Source organism: Ursus maritimus, unplaced genomic scaffold (genome assembly GCF_017311325.1).
Source record: "Ursus maritimus isolate PB19 unplaced genomic scaffold, ASM1731132v1 scaffold_5, whole genome shotgun sequence".
NCBI lineage: Eukaryota > Metazoa > Chordata > Mammalia > Carnivora > Ursidae > Ursus > Ursus maritimus.
This window is the reverse complement of record NW_024426663.1, coordinates 88438058-88457468: the sequence shown is the minus strand read 5'-3', so window position 1 is coordinate 88457468 and position 19411 is coordinate 88438058. Positions and strand designations below refer to the sequence as shown.

At 38.2% G+C, this 19411-nt stretch overlaps 1 protein-coding gene across 1 annotated transcript; it reads right to left on the bottom strand.

Moving 5' to 3' along the window:
* Window positions 1-380: 380 nt before the first annotated feature.
* Window positions 381-1328, bottom strand: LOC121100822 (olfactory receptor 2T11-like). The gene has a single exon (XM_040622740.1). The coding sequence runs from the start codon at window positions 1326-1328 to the stop codon at window positions 381-383; it is 948 nt and encodes a 315-aa protein (XP_040478674.1).
* Window positions 1329-19411: the final 18083 nt, after the last annotated feature.

Here is a 19411-nt window from a genome sequence, read left to right as displayed (position 1 = left end):
GTGGCTCAGTTGGTTAAGCATCTGCCCTCGGTTTAGGTAATGATCTCAGGGTCCTGGAACCAAGCCCACGTCGAGCCTGCTTCTCTCTCAGCCTCAGGCTGCCATTCCCCCTGCTTGTACTCTCTCTCTCTGTCAAATAAATAAATACAATCTTTGTCTATCCTTATAAACTGGTATGACCCATTTTGGAAGCAAATGGTCAGGATCTGAGAGAAATACCTGAACAAACTATTTATGATTGCATTACTATGGCCGGTGGAATTCCATGATGTGATTTGCCCATAGGGCTACAGGAAAGTTCTTCTTGCTGATAAATGTGCTTGTGGAAGCTCCTGGAGTCTTTATCCTTGACTCTAGATAGCTGCTTTGCACCTTGATATTTATGTGTTCTGTTTAGAGGTCGGATGTTTCCTCAGGATTTTCTGAAAAGCCCCTACCACATCTTTGTTTCTCAAGCTGTAGATGAGGGGATTTAGCATGGGTGTGAGAACAGTGCAAAATACAGACACAGCCTGTTCTTCCTCGGGGGTGTGGGAGAAACCAGGTGTCATGTACATATAAACACATGGTCCTAGATAAAAAGTTACCACTGTAAGATGGGATGAGCATGTGGCCAAGGCCTTGTTCCTGCCTTGGGGAGATTTCATACGAAGAACAGTGAGGAAGATGAAAGTGTAGGAAGCCATGATAAGTCCAAAAGGGACAATGATAAAAGCAATGCCCATAACAAAGACCACCAGCTCATAGGTGGAAGTGTCTTTGCATGAGATCTTCATGATTTCTGGCATCTCACAAAAGAAATGGTGGATTTCTCTGGAGCCACAGATAGGTAGACTCATGGTATAGGATGTATGAGCTGTGGAAGCTAAAATGCCCCCAATCCAAGATACCATGGCCATTTGCAGACAGACCCTGTGGTTCATAATCACTGCATACCTCAAAGGGTTACAGACAGCTACATATCGGTCATAGGCCATGAAGGTCAAGAGAATGCATTCAGCACCCCCAAGAGTAAAGAAGAAAAATATCTGGGTTCCACAGGCAAGATGTGTGATGTATTTTCTTCCAGAGAAAAAGTTTACCATCATCTTTGGAACAGTAGTACTGATGAGGGCCAGATCTACGAGAGAAAGTTGGCTGAGTAGAAAGTACATTGGGGTGTGGAGCCTCAAGTCTATCCATATAAGGAAGAGAAGGATGAAGTTCCCAGTGACCGCAGCCAGGTAGATCAGGATGATGGTGTAGATAAGGATGCTGACACACTTCATGTTGGGGAAGAGTCCCGAGAGAATGAAATCTGTTGTTAATGTCTCATTTCCTCCCTCCATGGCTATGACTGATCTGGTTGAACCAACAGAAGAAGGGAAGGAAAACAAGAGTAAGTGAAACATTATAAGCCCTCTCAAAATATTTTTTGTTGTGTGTCAGTTATTGCCGTAATAATGCAATGTAAAAAATAACTACAAATTCCAGGGGCTTATGACAACAAATATATTTTCTCTTTCCCATATCCACAGATCAGTTTTGCTTTAGGCTGAAGGTCAGGCACAGATTACTTCACCACATGTCTCTCACTCTGCGGCTTGCTTTTCTCAAGAAAAATTCCAGAAGCTAAAAAGGAGTGACCAGAATCACATGATTCCCCCTGAGGCCTGAGCTCAGGATTGACTCTATCATTTCCAACCCCATGTCACTGACAGAAGCAAGTCACACATAAAAGCCCTACATCAATGGGGTGAGGAAGTAAGCTCCACACATTGTAAGTCATGAAAGAACGGGGACTGATGAAGGGATTGGAAGTGATTAATATGATCTATGTGTTTCTCAAAGCTCCTAGATCAACATCCTCAGTTTCACAGTCTTGATGGTGGGTTTTCAGATATTTCATGATTCGTTTCTTAATCTTCTGTTTAATGTGTTCTGTTAAGCCCCAGTAATGAAGATCTATGGATTTCCTATGATCACAAACTAATTTCGCTGTGGTGAATAACTCAAGATCATAGGTACCACTTAATACATGAACAGTTAGGCATGCAACGGGTAAACACATAAACACTTAGCAGTCCTTTGCCTGTGGCTCTGGTTACATAAATCCATGGAAGAAACCACAGATGGGTGTGAAGTAGAATGCCATGAAATAAATCTCGCATCCCTGTTCTTGAATGGAAGCTGAGATGTCATTTCCTAAAACAGTACATATCAACCAAGAGATGAATAGATATGGTCCGTGATGTGTTCTCGTTTAGATTTATTCATAGGAACTCAATATGAACCACACCAGGATAAACTCAGAAATAATGATGAGGGGCTCCTGGTGGCTCAGTTCATTAAGCGTCCAGCTCTTGGTTTTGGCTCAGGTCATGAACTCAAGGGTTGTGGGATTAGAGCCCTGCATCAGTCTCCTCACTCAGCAGGGAGTCTGCTTGAAGATTCTCTTCCCCCTGCCCTTCCCTCTCTCTCCCTCCACTCATGCTCTTTCTCTCCCTCTCTCTATAAAATAAACAAATCTTTAAAAAATAATAATGATAAAATCAAGTTCCATAAGCTGTAAATGAAAAATTAGTTTGTGCCTATGCTCAAGAGGGAAGATAACCCTCCCTGAAACTTTATAGAAGTGGAAATGGGGAGTTTTCTATTCTAAGCAGCTTGGAACAATCTAGAAGAAACCAAGCAAATGTAAATTTTGTATGAGCATGTCACTAATTACTCAGATGGCATTTAGGCATTAAGAAAACATAATTTACAACAAACCGGTAGAACAGAAAAATGCAGTTAAGGGGTGGGGTAAAGGAAAAATTTCAGAAGGAAAACTCTGATTCAGACATGAAAATTCTATTAGGATTTTTCACTCTCCCAACCAACACTACCAAGTGGTGTGTGCTTGTGACACCAGTGATGATGGATAAATTCCTACTGAAAACACAAACACACTGAGGATTTACTGGTAATGCTGCTTTACTGAATGCTTACTAGGTTCATTTACTTCTGGGACCCAATAATTACGTCTTCCCATCAGCTGAGGACTGAATTTCTGTGTCGAGCGTACGGAAAGCTCTTAGGGACAAGATAAGGAAGTTGAAAAAGTTATCAGATCCAAGAGGTGATTTAATTTAGTAAAACTGTTCTTAATGTTTCTCCCATATTTTTAAAGTTCACCGAGCTCATTGAAGTAAATATTCTCCCCTGGCTTCTCAAGTTGCTATGAAGGACTTGATTAAAGGGAAATACTATCCTGAAGAGGGGCAAAACAGTAGATATGATTATTGGAAACCAGGTCGGTCTTTTTTTTTTTTCCATTTTACCTGTGCTCATGTACCCACATACACTGGATTTTCCTCAACACATGCTTCCCCAAGTAGCGATGCTCCCGGTTACTTCCTGAGGGAAGCGAGGTGTTGGGGGACTTGAATATTTTGGTTTCTACCTGCAGGTAGTATTTCTGAGATTATATACACAATTACAAGTATGCAGAACAGCAGCAAGTGCCCCAGGGGATCCTTGAGCAAACAGGAAACCACAGAGGAGGTAAGTCCCTAGACCTCCAGGAACTGATTTGTTTACGTCCCTTGAATTGGATTTTGCTCAAAAGAAGAGTGTGGGAGAAAATTACCCTGGTTATCCAGGACTTTATTCTACTGGGTTGCTTGAATTTGACCCATATTTTGGCCTCTCCTGGGGTCTCATTTATTTGGGATTGATTTTCTGATTCATCAACAAGAATCATGTTCTTGTGAACCCTTGGTGGTAAAATTTACTTTCTCTGGTAGCAGCCGCATCAGGAGGGGATATTCCTCTCCTGGAGACTCATAAGCATTATCCGCCAGGATACATAGATATTTGCCATCATGAAACCTGGCCATCTTGGGTTTTGAATAATTTATTTTCTAATGATTTACACAAGTATTATAGAAACATATTATTAGTGAAAAGGCTTTTTAAAAATACACAATCACAAGGACACAAGCGCCCAGTGAAATCCGCTTATAGCTGTCTCTTCCACCTCCCTCGAAGTCATTATTGATTAACAAGTTGCTGTGTATCTTTCCAATTTTTTCTATTCAGTATACACGGATATGGGGTTTCTCAGTGCTTCATTTGTAACTTTTTAAAATAAATCTTTATTTTGGAATGATTTTTAGAAAGATTTAAAGAAAGGATGCAAGAAAAGTAGAAAGAATTGCTACATATCAGCTTCATTTAATGTTAACCACAGAGTGTTTCTTAAAACTAAGAAATTAACATTGGCGTATTGCTATTTTTTATATTAGTTTCCATGCCCTGCATGGAGTCCAACACCGGCCCAAACTCACAACCCTGAAATCAAGACCTGAGACCACATCAAGAGTCTGACGCTTAACCAACTGAGCCACAAAGGTGCCCCTGGTATATTACCGTTGACTAAAGTCCAGAATTCAGGTGGACATCACCAACCTCCCCACTATTGTCATGTTTTTCCTGTTCCAGGATTCAATACAGGATCCTATGTTTCATTTAACTATCAGTTTCCGTGTTCTCCTCTGATCCATTTGTTCATGACCTTGACACTTACAAGAGTATTGATCAGAAATTTAGGGTTGATTATCATATCAAAGGTATTATGTCATATCAGGCAATACATAGCATCAACATGAGTTATCAGTGGTGTCTATTAAACTTCATCACTTAGTTAAGGTAGTGTTAGCCGGGATTTCTCCGTTTTAAAGTTACCAATTTTCCCTTTCCATGCCCTATTTTTATTTTTATTTTTTAAAAATATTTTTATATATTTATTTGGGGGGGAGGGGCAAAGAGAGAGGGAAAGGGAGAGAGAGAATCTCAAGCAGACCCCTGCTGAGTGTGGAGCCTGATGTAGGGCTCGATCCCATGACCCTGAGATCATGACCTGAGCAGAAACCGAGTCAGATGGCCAACTGACTGAGTCACCCAGAAGCCCCTCCATACCCTATTTTCAAAAGTGAACCTCTGTGTCAGTCCTCACTCAAAAGGATAAGGGCCTAAGCTCCACCCTCAGAAAGGGAGTATCTATGTATTTATTATTTGGGATTCTGTAAGGGATTTTTGTCCCTTCTTCCTTATTTATTTGTTAAACCATTTATCATTATGGTCTCATGTATATATATTTTAAACTTTGCACTATCTTCCACCACCTTGTTATTCATTCATTGTGTAAGATTGCTTGTTTTTAAGATAAGCCCTTCTTTAACTTAATAAGGAATTGCAAAATTGCCTTTGACAGTGCTGTACCATTTTGCATTCCCACGCTGACCAGCATCTAATATGGCTAGTTACTTGGGTTTTAGCCATGCTAACAGATGTGTTGTGGTATGTTATGTAATTTAAATTTGATTCGTATTACTCAAACTACTAACAGGTTTGATCATCCTTTAATTGCTTTTGAGTAAGGTTTCAGATCAAGTCTTTTGTCATATATATATGCTAATTATTTATAATTCAGAGTTTTTATGTTTTTTAATAATATTTTTATTATGTTAGTCACCATACAGTACATCCCTAGTTTTTGATGTAAAGTTCCATGATTCATTACTTGCATATAACACCAGTGCACCATGCAATACGTGCCCTCCTTACTACCCATCACCAGCCTATCCCATTCCCCCATCCCCCTCCCCTCTGAAGCCCTCAGTTTGTTTCTCAGAGTTCATAGTCTCTCATTGTTCATTCTCACTTCTGTTTACCCCCCCTTCTTCCCTTTCTTCTCCTACTGATCTTCCTACTTCTTATGTTCCATAAATAAGTGAAGCCATATGATAATTGTCTTTCTCTGCTTTACTTATTTCACTTAGCATTATCTCCTCCAGTGCCGGCCATGTTGTAGCAAATGTTGAGAACTCGTTCTTTCTGATAGCTGAGTAATATTCCATTGTATATATGGACCACAACTTCTTAATCCAGTCATCTGTTGAAGGGCATCTCAGCTCCTTCCACGATTTAGCTATTGTGGACAATGCTGCTATGAACATTGGGGTGCATACGGCCCTTCTCTTCAGTACGTCTGTATCTTTGGGGTAAATACCCAGTAGTGCAATGGCTGGATCATAGGGTAGCTCAATTTTTAACTTTTTAAGGGACCTCCACACTGTTTTCCAAAGTGGCTGTACCAACTTGCATTTTATATGTTTTATACACAAATTCTTTATCAGCTATGTGCTTTACAAATGTATTCTCTCATTCTATGGCTTGAAATTATATTCTCTTCATCATGACTTCTTAAAAACATCTTTAGAGAGATATAATTCAAATATTATGAAATTCACTTACATATGTGTACAAATTGTTGTAGTATATTCAGAGTCATACAACAGTCATCACAATCTCATGTTAGTACAATTTTACCATTGCAAAAAGAAACCCATACTAAGTAACCGTCAATGTCCGTCCTCCCTTTTCCCAGACATAGGCCATCACTAATCAAAATTCATGTCAATGAAATCATACAATATGAGCTGTTTTACAGCTTGCTTCTCTCACTTAACATGTGTTCAAGGCTCATATATGTTGTAGCATAAATCAGTACTTCATTCCTTTTTAGTACCAAATAATATTTCATTGTATGGTATGCCAAAGTTTGTTTATATAGACATCACGTTATGAGTATTTGGCTTCTGCTTTGAGTATATATGCACAATTTGCTATGAAAATATATTTTTTCATTGCTCTTGGATGTTTAAGAATGACATTGCTGGCTCAAATGGTAACTCTGTCTAAAAATTTTGTGGAAGTGACACACAGTTTTTGAAAACGACCACACCATTTTCCAGTTCCACCAGCATGGTGCAAGGGTTACAATTACTTCACATCTTTGCAACACTTCTCGTCTGTTATTTTTATCTTACACATCCCAATGGGTATGGAGTGGCATTTCATTGTGGCTTTGACTTGCATTTTCCAATTGACTAGTGATGGATGTTAAGCACCTTTTCAGTGCTTCTCTTACCATTGTATATCTTCTTTAGAGAAATGCCTACTTACATCTTTTAAACAGTTTAGTGGGGTTCTTCAGCTTTATTCTTTTTCTAGATGTAATGATAAACAATTAACAGATACAATGATATATATTTAAAGTTCACAATGCGACCATTTGATAAGCATATACATAATGAAATGATCACCAAGATGAAGAAAACATACCCATCATCTCACAAGTTAAATCTTTTGTGGCTGTGGGTGAGAATGTGTAATGTATCAGCAAATTACTGTCTTAGTACCAGCAAACCTCAAGTACTCAATGCCACATTAACTGTACATTAACATCAGGACTTGTTCATCTTAAGTGGAAGCTTGTCCTTTCACCTTCACCTCCCCGTTTTCCCCTCTACCCGGCTCTTACAGCCATCTTTCTTTTTTCTCTCTCTTTACAGAATCAGCTTTAAAAAATCTACTTACACGAAACACTTTTTTTCTCTGTATCTGGCTTATTTCACTTAGCATAGTGCCTTCTACTTTAATCTATGTTGCCAGAAATGACAGGATTTTCTTTTTTTATTGCTTCATAGTGTGTGTATGTGTGTAACCACATTTTCTTTATCCATTCACATGTTGAAGGACACTTAGGTTGTTTCCATATTTGGCTACTGTGAAAAATGCTTCAATGAACATGAGAGTGTAGATATTTCTGTGAGATGCTGATTTTGTTTCCTTTGGATAATACCAAGAGTGGGATTGCTTGATCACATATTGGTTCCAATTTTAATTTATTGAAGAACCTACATGGTTTACATACTGGTTTTACCAATTTACATTTCTACCTGCAGCTCAAAAATGTTGACTTATCTCAACACCCCTCAACAATGGGCATTTTAGCAAGTGTGAGGAAATATCTACTTGAAATTTTGATTTGCAATTTCCTGATAGCAGTATCTAGTGATACTGAGCATCTTTTCAAGTACCTGTTGCTTCTTTCGGTGTCTTCTTTAAAAACAATCTAGGGACGCCTGGGTGGCTCAGTTGGTTAGGCGTCTGCCTTCAGCTCAGGTCATGCTCCTAGGGTCTTGGGATCGAGTCCCGCATTGGGTTCCCTGCTCAGTGGGGAATCTGCTTCTCTCTCTCCCTCTCCCCCTCTCCCCTGCTTGTGCTCACTCTCTCTCTCTCTCTCAAATAAATAAATAAATAAAATCTTTAAAAAAAATCTATTGAAATTCTTTGCCCATTTGTAATTGGAATATTTGGTTTTCTTTGTTTTACTGTTGAGTTGCATATGTTCCTCATATGTTGAATAATAATTTCTTATCATTGAGTTTTAATTTGCATTTTCCTGATAATGAATGATGTTGAGTATCTTTTCGTGTCTGCTGGCAATCTATATGTCTTCTTTGGAATAATGGCTATTCATGTTTTCTCCCCTGTTTAAATTGGATTATTCTATTTTAGGGGTGTTGAATTTTATATATTTTTTATGTTTTGGATACTAACACTTTATAAGATATGTCATTTGCAAATACCTTCCCATTCCATAGGTTGCATTTTAGTTATCTTGACTGTCTCCTTCACTGTGCAGAAGCATTTTATCTTGATAGAAGTCCCAATAGTTTATTTTTACTTTTGTTTCCCTTGCCTCTGGAGATGTATCTAGAAAGAAGTTGCTAAGGCCAATGTCAAAAGAGGTATACTGCCTATGTTCTTCTCCAGGACTTTGATGGGTACCCATCTCACATTTAGGTCTTAATGCATTTTGAGTTTCTTTCTGTGTATGGTGTAAGAAAATGGTCCAGTTTCATTATTTTGCATATTCCTGTCTAGTTTTCCCAACACCGTTTGTTGAAGAGACTATTTCCCTTTGGATATTCCTTCCTGTTCTTTTTTTGAAGATTACTTGACCATATAAGTGTGTGTTCATTTCTGGGCTTTCCTTTCCATTCTGTTGGTGTATTTGTCTATTTTTTTCCTTTTTTAAAAATTTTTTTATGTTATGTCACCATATAGTACATCCTTAGTTTTTGATGTAGTGTTCCATGATTCATCGTTTGTATATAACACTCAGTGCTCCATGAAATACGTGCCCTCCTTAATACCATCACTGACCTATGCCATTCCCTCACCCCCCTCCCCTCTGAAGCCCTCAGTTTGTTTCCCAGAGTCCATAGTCTCTTGTAGTTCCTTCCCCCTTCTCTTTACCCCCCCTTCATTCTTCCTTTCCTTCTCCTACCAATCTCCCTGCTATTTCTTATGTTCCATAAATGAGTGAAACCATATGATAATTGTCTTTCTCTGCTTGACTTATTTCACTTAGCATAATCTCCTCCAGTCCTGTCCATGTTGCTGCAAATGTTGTGAAATTGTTCTTTTTGATGGCTGAGTAATATTCCATTGTATATATTGACCACATCATCTTTTGATATAATGATTTTTTATTATGATATGTTAGTCACCATACAGTACATCCCTAGTTTTTGATGTAACATTCCATGATTCATTACTTGCGTATAACACCCAGTGCACCATGCAATACGTGCCCTCCTTAATACCCATCACCAGCCTATCCCATTCCCCCACCCCCTCCCCTCGGAAGACCTCAGTTTGTTTCCCAGAGTCCATAGTCTCTCATGCTTCATTCCCCCTTCTGTTTATCCCCCTTCATTCTTCCCTTTCTTCTCCTACCGATCTTCCTATTTCTTATGTTCCATAAATGAGTGAAACCATATGATAATTGCCTTTCTTTGCTTGACTTATTTCACTTAGCATAATCTCCTCCAGTCCCGTCCACATTGCTGCAAATGTTGTGAAATCGTTCTTTTTGATGGCTGAGTAATATTCCATTGTATATATGGACCACAACTTCTTAATCCAGTCATCTGTTGAAGGGCATCTCGGCTCCTTCCACAATTTAGCTATTGTGGACAATGCTGCTATGAACATTGGGGTGCATATGGCCCTTCTCTTCACTACGTCTGTATCTTTGGGGTAAATACCCAGTAGTGCAATTGCTAGATCATAGTGTAGCTCAATTTTTAACTTTTTAAAGGACCTCCACAGTGTTTTCCAGAGTCGCTGTACCAACTTGCATTTCCACCAACAATGTAGGAGGGATCCCCTTTCTCAACGTCTTTTTCAACATTTGTTGTTTCTTGCCTTGTCCATTTTTGCCATTCTAATTGGCTTAAGGTGGTATCTCAATGTAGTTTTGATTTGAATTTCCCTGATGGCTAATGATTTTGAACATTTTTTCATGTGTCTGTTAGCCATTTGTATGTCTTCATTGGAAAAATGTCTGTTCATATCTTCTGCCATTTTTTGATTTGATTATTTGTTTCTCATGTATTGAGTTTGAGAAATTCTTTGTAGATCTTGGATATCCAGTCTTTTATCTGTAGTGTCATATGCAAATATCTTCTCCCATCCTGTGGACTGCCTTTTAGTTTTCTTGACTGTTTGCTTGGCTGTGCAGAAGCTTTTTATCTTGATGAAGTCTCACAAGTTCATTTTTGCTTTTTTTTCTCTTGCCTTTGGAGATGTGTCATGAAAAAAGTTGCTGTGGCCGATGTCAAAGAGGTTACAGTCTATGTTCTCCTCTAGGATTTTGATGGATTCCTTTCTCACATCGAGGTCTTTCATCCATTTGGAGTTTATCTTTGTGTATGGTGTGAGAGAGTAGTCAAGTTTCATTCTATTTTTTGTGCCAATACCAACTGTTTTGATTACTACAACTTCGTAATATAACTTGTAGTCCAGAATTGTGATGCCTCTGGCTTTGCTTTTATTTTTCAGGATTGCCTTGGCTATTCAGGGTCTTTTGTGGTTCAGTACAAATTTTAGGATTGTTTGTTCTAGGTCTTGTGAAAAATGCAGGTGATATTTTGATTGAGATTTCATTAAGTGTGTAGATTGCTTTGGGTAGTCTAGACATTTTAACAATATTTTTTCTTCCAATCCAGGAGCATGGAATGTCTTTCCATTTCTTTGCATCCTTTCTAATTTCCTTCATCAGTATTTTATAGTTTTTAGAGTACAAGTCTTCACCTCTTCTTTAGGTTGATTCCTAGGTATCTTATGGTTTTGGGTGCAATTGCAAATAGAATTGATTCCTTGATTTCTCTTTCTGCAGCTTGTTATTGGTGTTAGAAATGCAACAGATTTCTGTATGCTGGTTTTGTATCCTATGACTTCACTGAATTTGTGTATCAGTTCTATCTATTTTTTGGGTAGAGTCTTTCAGGTTTTCTACATAGAGTATCATGCCATGTGCCAATAGTGAAGGTTTCACTTCTTCCTTGCTTATTTGGATTCTTTTTATTTCTTTGTGTTTTCTGATTGCTGAGGCTAGGACTTCCAATGCTATGTTAAATACCAGTGGTGACAGTAAATATCCCTGTCTTATTCCTGACTGTAGAGGGAAGTTCTCAGTTTTTCCTGTTGAGGGTGATATTAGCTGTGGGTTTTTTTATATATGGCCTATATTATGTTGAGTTATATTCCCTCTATTCCTACTTTGTTGAGGGTTTTAATCAATAATGGATGCTGTATTTCTCAAATGGTTTTTCTGCATCTATTGAGAGGATCATATGGTTCTCCTCCTTTCTTTTATTAATGTGGTGTATCACATTGATTGATTTGCAGATATTGAAACACCCCTCCAGTCCAGGAATAAATCCCACTTGGTCATGATGAATGATTCTTTCAATGTACTGTAAGATTGAGTTTGCTAGTATTTTATTGAGAATTTTTGCGTCCATGTTCATCAGGAATATTGGCCTGTAGTTCTCTTTCTTAGTCGAGTCTTTGTCTGGTTTTGGTATCAGGGTAATGTTGGCCTCATAGAATGAATTTAGACATTTTCTTTCCTTTTCTATTTTTTGGAACAGTTTGAGAAGAGTAGATTTTAACTCTTCTTTAAACATTTGGTAGAATTTCCCTGGGAAACCATCTGGTCCTGAATTTTTATTTGTGGGGAGATTGTTGATTACTGATTGCATATATTTGCTGCTTATCAGTCTGCTCAACTTTCCTATTTCTTCCTGCTTCCATTTTGGTAGTTTTTTTGTTCGTAGGAATTTATCCATTTCTTCCAGGCTGTCCAATTTGTTGGCATATAGTTTTTCATCACATTCTTTTATAATTGTTTGTATTTCTGTGGTGGTCATAGCTATTTCTCCTCTCTTACGTGTGATTTTATGCATTTGGGTCCTTTCTCATTTCTTTTCAATAAGTGTGACTAGAGCTTTATCAATTGTATTAATTTTTTCAAAGAACCAGCTTCTGGTTTCATTGATCTGTTCTATTGGCTTTTTAGTTTCTATGTCATTCATTTCTGCTCCAATATTTACTATTTCCCTTCTTCTGCTGGCTTTTGGTTTCATTTGTTGTTCTTTTTCTAGTTTCTTTAGTGTAAGGGTAGATTGTTTATTTGAGATTTTTCTTGCTTCTTAAGATAGGCCTATATTGCTGTATACTTCCCTCTGATGACCATTTTTGCTGCATCCCAAAGGTTTTGGAACATTGTGTTTTTATTTTCATTTGTTTCCATGTATTTTTTTACTTCTTCTTTGATTTCCTAGTTGACCCATTCATTCTTTAGTAGCATGTCATTTAACCTCCAAGTATTGGTGGTCTTTTCAATTTTTTTGTGTGTGCTTGACTTCTAGTTTCATAACGTTGTGGGATGAAAAGATGCATAGTATGATCTCAGTTTTTTTGTACTTGTTGAGGCCTGTTTTGTGACCTAGAGTGATATACTCTGGAGAACATCCCATGTGCAGTTGAAAAGAACGTGTATTCTGCTGCTTTAGGATGAAATGTTCTGAATATATCTGTTAAATCCATCTGGTCCCGTGTGTCATTCAAAGCCATTCTTTCCTTGCAGATTTTTTGTTTAGATAACCTGTCCATTGATGTAAGTGGGGTGTTAAAGTCCCTGTACTATTATTGTATTATAAATGAGTTCCTTTATATTTATTAGTTGATCTATATATTTGGGTGCTGCGATGTTGGGGGCATAAATATTTACAATTGTTAGATCTTCTTGTTGGATAGCCCTTTTTATTATGATATAGTGTTCTTCTTCATCTCTTATTAGTCTTTTTTTTTTAAGTATTTCTTTTTTCTTTTTTGCCAGAGAGAGAGAGAGAGAGAGAGAGTGCATGCACAAGCAGGGGGGCGGCAGGTCGAGGAAGAAGCAGACTCCCCTCTGAGCAAGGAGCTCCAAGTGGGACTCGATCCCAGGATCGACCCTGGGATCATGACCTGAGCTAAAGACAGATGATTAACCTACTGAGCCACCGAGGCATCCCACAGTCTTTGGTTTAAAATCTAGTTTGTCTGATACAGGTATTGCTATTCTGACTTTCTATTGTTGTCCATTTGCATGATAAATGTTTCTCTACCCCTCACTTTCAATCTGCAGGTGTCTTTAGGTCTAATATGACTCTCTTATAGGCAACACATACATGGGTCTTGTTTTCTTATCAATTTTGACACCCTGTATCTTTTGATTGAAGGGTTTAGTCCATTTACTTTTGGAATAATTATTGCTAGATATGTACTTAGTGCCATTTTATTACTTGTTTTGTTGTTGCTTCTGGAGATTCTGTGTTCCTTTCTAGTTTTTGTTACTTTTGGTCTTTCCTTCCCACTCAAAGAGTCCCCTTTAATATTTCTTGCAGGCCTGGTTTAGTGGTCATGAACTCTTTTAGTTTTTATTTGTCTCAGAAACTCTTTATCTCTCCTTCTATTCTGAGTGACAGCCTTGCTGGATAAAGTACTCTTGACTGCAGATTTTTCCCATTCAGCACACTGAGTTCAACCACTCCCCTCTGGCTTGTCACGTTTCTGCTGAGAGATCATCAGCCAGCATTATGGGTCTTCCCTTGTAAGTTAGGGACTTCTTTCATCTTGCTGTTTTAACATTTTTTTTTCTTTATTGCTATATTTCACAAATTTAAATACAATATGTCTTGGTGTTGTCCTACTTTTATTGATTTTTATGGGAGTTCTCTGTGCCTCCTGGATTTGGATATCTGTTTCCTTCCCCAGAATAGGGAAGTTTTCAGCTATGATCTCCTCAAATAAATTCTCTACCCCCTTTTTTTCCCTTTTTCTTCTGGGACTCCTGTAACACTAATGTTATTATGTTTGATGGAGTCACTAAGTTCCCTAAATCTATTCTCATGATCTATAGTTCTTTCTCTCTTTTGTGCAGCTTCATTATTTTCCATTATTCTCTCTTATCACTTATCCTTTCTCTTGCTTTTTCAAGCCTTGTGTTCACTGCATCAAGTATGTTCTAATCTGTTATTGTATTTTTTATTTCTGACTATTGTTTAACTCTTTTATCTCTGCTGTAACGGCCTCCCTGAAGTCTTCCATTCTTTTCTCAAGCCCGGTGAGTATTCTTGTGATTGTTGCTTTCAATTCTCCACCAGGCATGCTACTTATATCTGTTTCACTTAGATCTCTGGGCATGACCTTATCTTTTTGTTTCATTTGGGATGAATTCCTCCACCTTGCTGTTTTGTCTGTCTCTGTGTTCTTCTATGTGTTAGAAAAGCCTACTATGTTTCCTGCTCCTGAGAGAAATGGCTTTTTGAAGAGGAGGTCATATATTGCCCAGGGCCTGACACTTCAGAGGTGTCTCCCATGTGTATTTCATGCACTGTGCTGTGGTGTTTTCACTACTCTGTCCTTCAGATCTTTCATCTGCAGAGACTCTCCTTGCCTGCAGTGGGTGAATGTGGCAACCTTTCACTAGGTGGACTCTGGTCTGCAGTTTATTATTATTTTTTTATAATAATTTTTTTATTATGTTATGTTAGTCATCATGCAGTACATCCCTAGTTTTTGATGTAAAGTTCCATGATTCGTTACTTGCGCATAATACCCAGTACACCATGCAATACATGCCCTCCTTAATACCCATCACCAGTCTATCCCATTCCCCCACCCCCCTCCCCTCTGAAGCTCTCAGTTTGTTTCCCAGAGTCCTTAGTCTCTCATGGTTCATTCCAGACCTGACAGCATTTCCAGTAGAAATGAAGCCCTTCAGAACTCTCTGGTTCTGGGACATGCGGTGTGTGTGTGTGGCGGGGGGGAATCAGCAGGGGGGTTCTGCTGATCTTCTGGGGAGGAGGCCCACCACACTGGGACTGATGCAAGCTTGACAAGATGGGCAGCCACGGCAGAATGCAGCGGTGTGGGACTTGGATTAAGCAGTTAGGCAGCCAGTGTTGGGGCTAAGCTGCTTTATGTAGGCGGCTCTGTGTTTATGCTGAGGGGTGGGGGAGGGAAATGGCGCCAACCAGCTCCTTTGTCCTGGGAGAGGCTTCTCTGTTTGCTACTTCTAGGGATGCCTCCAAGAAGAGCAGTCTCCCTCCTGTGCATCCCAGCATTCTTCAGATTGCTGTTTCCATGCCCTTTGCCCTGGGATTGTTTACTGGCCTTCTTTCCAGGAGCAGAGTAGCACCCTCAGGGCTCTATCCTAGCCAAGGCCACTGACCTTTAAAATTCCAATCTTTTAAGTCCCACTTGTTGCAAGACTCACAAAAATCAGCCCCTCTCATTTTCCCAGCCAATGGCTTTGGGGAAATATTTGTCTTGTACAATCCCCTGTGTGCTCTGCTCTCTCTGGCCTTTCCCTGGACCTCAGCTCTCTCCTTTCCTCAGCACCTGCAATCCATTTCTCCCTCAAACCATGTCTCCACACTTCCTACCTTCTTTGATGTGGCTTCTTCTCTTCTTTTAGTGGTGGAATTTGTTCTTTCAGTCTTCAGATTGATTTCTGGGGTATTCAGAGTGATTTGATAGTTATCTCCTTATGTTCAAGGGATGACATGAGCCTAGGGTATTCCTACTACATCACCATCTGACTTGAAAAACACCCCTTAGTTCGTTCTTCATAATTAAGAGACTTGATTTCTATCTCTCTCTTTTTTATCTTTTGGCTCTTTTGTTTTGTTCCTTAAATTCCACATAGGAGTGAAATTATATGGTCTTTGTCTTTCTCTGACTTACTTCACTTGGCATCATCATCTCCAGCTCCATCCATGTCATTGCAAATGGCAAGATTTCATTTTTTTTGTGGCAGAATAATCTTTCATTGTATAGATATAGATATAGATATCACATCGTCCTTATCCATTCGTCAATAGATGGCCACTTAGGCTGCATCCACATCTTGGCTATTGTAGATAATGCTGCCCTAAACATAAGGGTGCATGTATCCTTTGAATGGGTGTTTTCGTAGTCTTTCATTAAATACCCAGTATTCCAATTGTTGAATCATAGGGTAGTCCTATTTTTGATTTTTTGAGGAAGCTCCATACTGTTTTCCAAGGGGCTGCACCAGGTTACATTCCCACCAACTGTGCACAAGTGTTCTTTTTTTTTTCAATCCAACCAACACCATCTGTTTCTTGTATTGTTGATTTTAGTTGTTTTGAAAGGTGTGATGTGATATCTCATTGTAGTTTTGATTTGTATTCCCATAAAGATAAGTGATGATGAATATCTTTTATGTGTCTGTTGTCCATCTTTGTATCTTCTTTGAAGGAATGTCTGTTCATGTCCTCTACCCATTTTTTAATTGGAATTTTTTGGTTTTGGGTGTAGAGTTGTATAAGTTCTTTATATATTTTGAATACTAACTTTTTATCAGAGAGAGAGGGTTGTTTTTTAAAGATTTTATTTATTTATTTGAGAGCAAGCGAGCATGAGTGAGCACAACTGGGTGGGGGAGGGTGGGGGAGAGGTAGAGGGAGAAGCAGGCCCCACGCTGGGCAGGGATCTTGATGTGGGGCTCAATTCCAGGACCCTGAGATCACGACTTGAGTTGAAGGCAAACACTTAACAGAGCCACACAGGTGCCCCTAACTTTTTATTTGCAAATATGTTCTCCCATTCAAAATTTCATTTGCAAATATATTCTTCCATTCCATTGTTTGTCTTTTAATTTTGTCGATTGTTTCCTTTGTTGTGCAGAAGCATTTTATTTTGATGAAATCCCAAAAGTTTATTTTTGCTTTTGTTTCCCTTGCCTCAGGAGACATACCTAGAAAAATGTTGCTACTGCTAATGTCACAGAAAGTACTGCCTGTGTTCTCTTCCAGGATTTTTGTGGTTTCAGTTCTCACATTTAGGTCTTAAATCCATTTTGAATTTATTTTTGTGCATGGTGTAAGAAAGTGGCCCAATTTCTTTCTTTTGCATATTGCTGTCCAGTTTTCCCAATACCATTTGTTGATGGAAATTTTTCCCATTCAATATTCTTTCCTGCTTTGTTGAAGTTTAATTGACCATATGATTGTGGGTTTATTGGTTTTTCCATTCTGTTCTATTGATCTGTGTATCTATTTTTGTGCCAGTACCATAATGTCCTAATTACGACAACTTTGTAATATAACTTGAAGTTCAGAATTGTGATGCCTCTGGCTTTGCTTTTCTTTTTGAAGATGGCTTTGGCTATTCTGGGTCTTTCATGATTCCGTATAAATTTTAGGATTGTTTGTTCTAGCTCTGTGAAAAATGCTCATGGTATTTTTTTTTTCTAATCATGAAGACATTTATTATGTCCATTCTAAATGCAATGCAATTTCATCCCTAGCCAATTTTCGCTTAATAGTATCCTGTTTCTTTTCTTCAAGGTCTTTCTTTCTTTTTTTTTTTTTTTTTTTTTTTTTTGGTTTCAGAATTAGACTTTAGTGATTCATCACTTACATTCAACACTCAGTATTCATCACAAGTGCCCTCTTTAATACCCATCACGTGTTTAACCCATCCCCCCACCCACCACCCCTCCATCAACCCTCAGTTTGTTCTTTATAACTAAGAGTTTTTATGGTTTGCCTCTCTCTCGGTTTTTATCTTATTTTTCTTTCCCTTCCCCTATGAATGCTGGTGGTTTTTTGATAGGGATTGTGCTAAATGTGTAGATTGCTTTGGGTAGTATAGACATTCTAGCAATATTTTTCTTCTGATCCACAAACATGGAATTTTATTTTGTGTCATCTTTGTGTCATCTTCAATTTCTTTCATCAGTCCTTTATAGTTTTTAGAGTATAGGTCTTTCCCCTCTTTGGTTAGGTTTATTCCTACATATCTTATTATTTTTGGTATAATTGCAAATAAGATTATTTTCTTAATTTCTCTTTCTGCTGCTTCAGTATTGCTATATAGAAATGCAACAGAGTTCCCTACATTTATTTTATAACCTGTGACTTTACTGAATTTGTTCAACAGTTCTAGCAGCGTTTTGGAGGAGTCTTTCAGATTTTCTATATATAGTGCCATGTCCTCTGCAAAGAGGGAAAATGTTACTTCTTCTTTACCAATCTGGGTGCCTTTTGTGTGTGGTTGCTGTGGCTAGGACTTCCAGAACTATGTTGAATAAAATTGGTAAGAGTGGATATCCTTGTTTTGTTCCCAATCGTAGATGGAAAACCCTTAATTTTTTTTATCTTTGAGTATAATATTAGCTGTGGGTTTTTCCATATATGGCCTATACTATGTTGATGTGTGTTGCCTCTAAACCTCCTTTGTTAGAGTTTTTATCATGAATGGATGTGATATTTTATCAAATGCTTTTTCCGTATCTATTGAAACGATCAGCTGATTCTTATTTTGAGATGTATCACATTGATTGATTTTTGAATATTTTAAATATTGAACTACCCTTGCATCCCTGGAAAATATCCTATCTGGTCGTGGTAAATAAATTTTTAAGTGTACTGCTGGAATCAGTTTGCTAATATTTTCTTGAAGATTTTTACATCATATTCATCAGAGATATTGGCCTGAGCTTTCTCTTCTCTTCTTCTCTTCTCTTCTCTTCTCTTCTCTTCTCTTCTCTTCTCTTCTTTTATTGTAGAAGTTTTGTTGTTGTTGTTGTTGCTGTTGTTGTTGTTGTTGTTGTCTTTTCCTGTTTTGGCAACAGGGTAATGATTTTGTAGAATGAATTTGGAAGCTTTCTTTTCTCTTCTACTTTTTGGATGGTTCAAAAATAGGTATCGACTCTTCTTTAAATGTTTGGTAGAATTTACCTGTGATGTCATCTGGCCCTGAACTTTTGTTTGTTGTTGATGATTCAATTTCATTGCTGGTAATAGGTCTGTTCATTTTTTTAAATGTGTTCCTTATCAGTTTGTGTAGATAAAATGTTCCCAGAAATTTGTCCATTTATTTTAGTTTGTCTAATTTGTTAGTATCTAATATTTTTTTCAACTTTTTAAAAAAATATTTTATTTATTTATTAACAGAGAGAGAGACAGCCAGCAAGAGAGGGAACACAGGCAGGGGGAGTGGGAGAGGAAGAAGCAGGCTCCCAGCAGAGGAGCCAGATGTGGGGCTCAATCCCAGGACTCTGGGATCAAGCCCTGAGCCGAAGGCAAATGCTTAACGACTGAGCCACCCAGGCACCCCAGTATCTAATATTTTTAAATATTCTCTTATTCATTATTTTCTGTGGTATTTT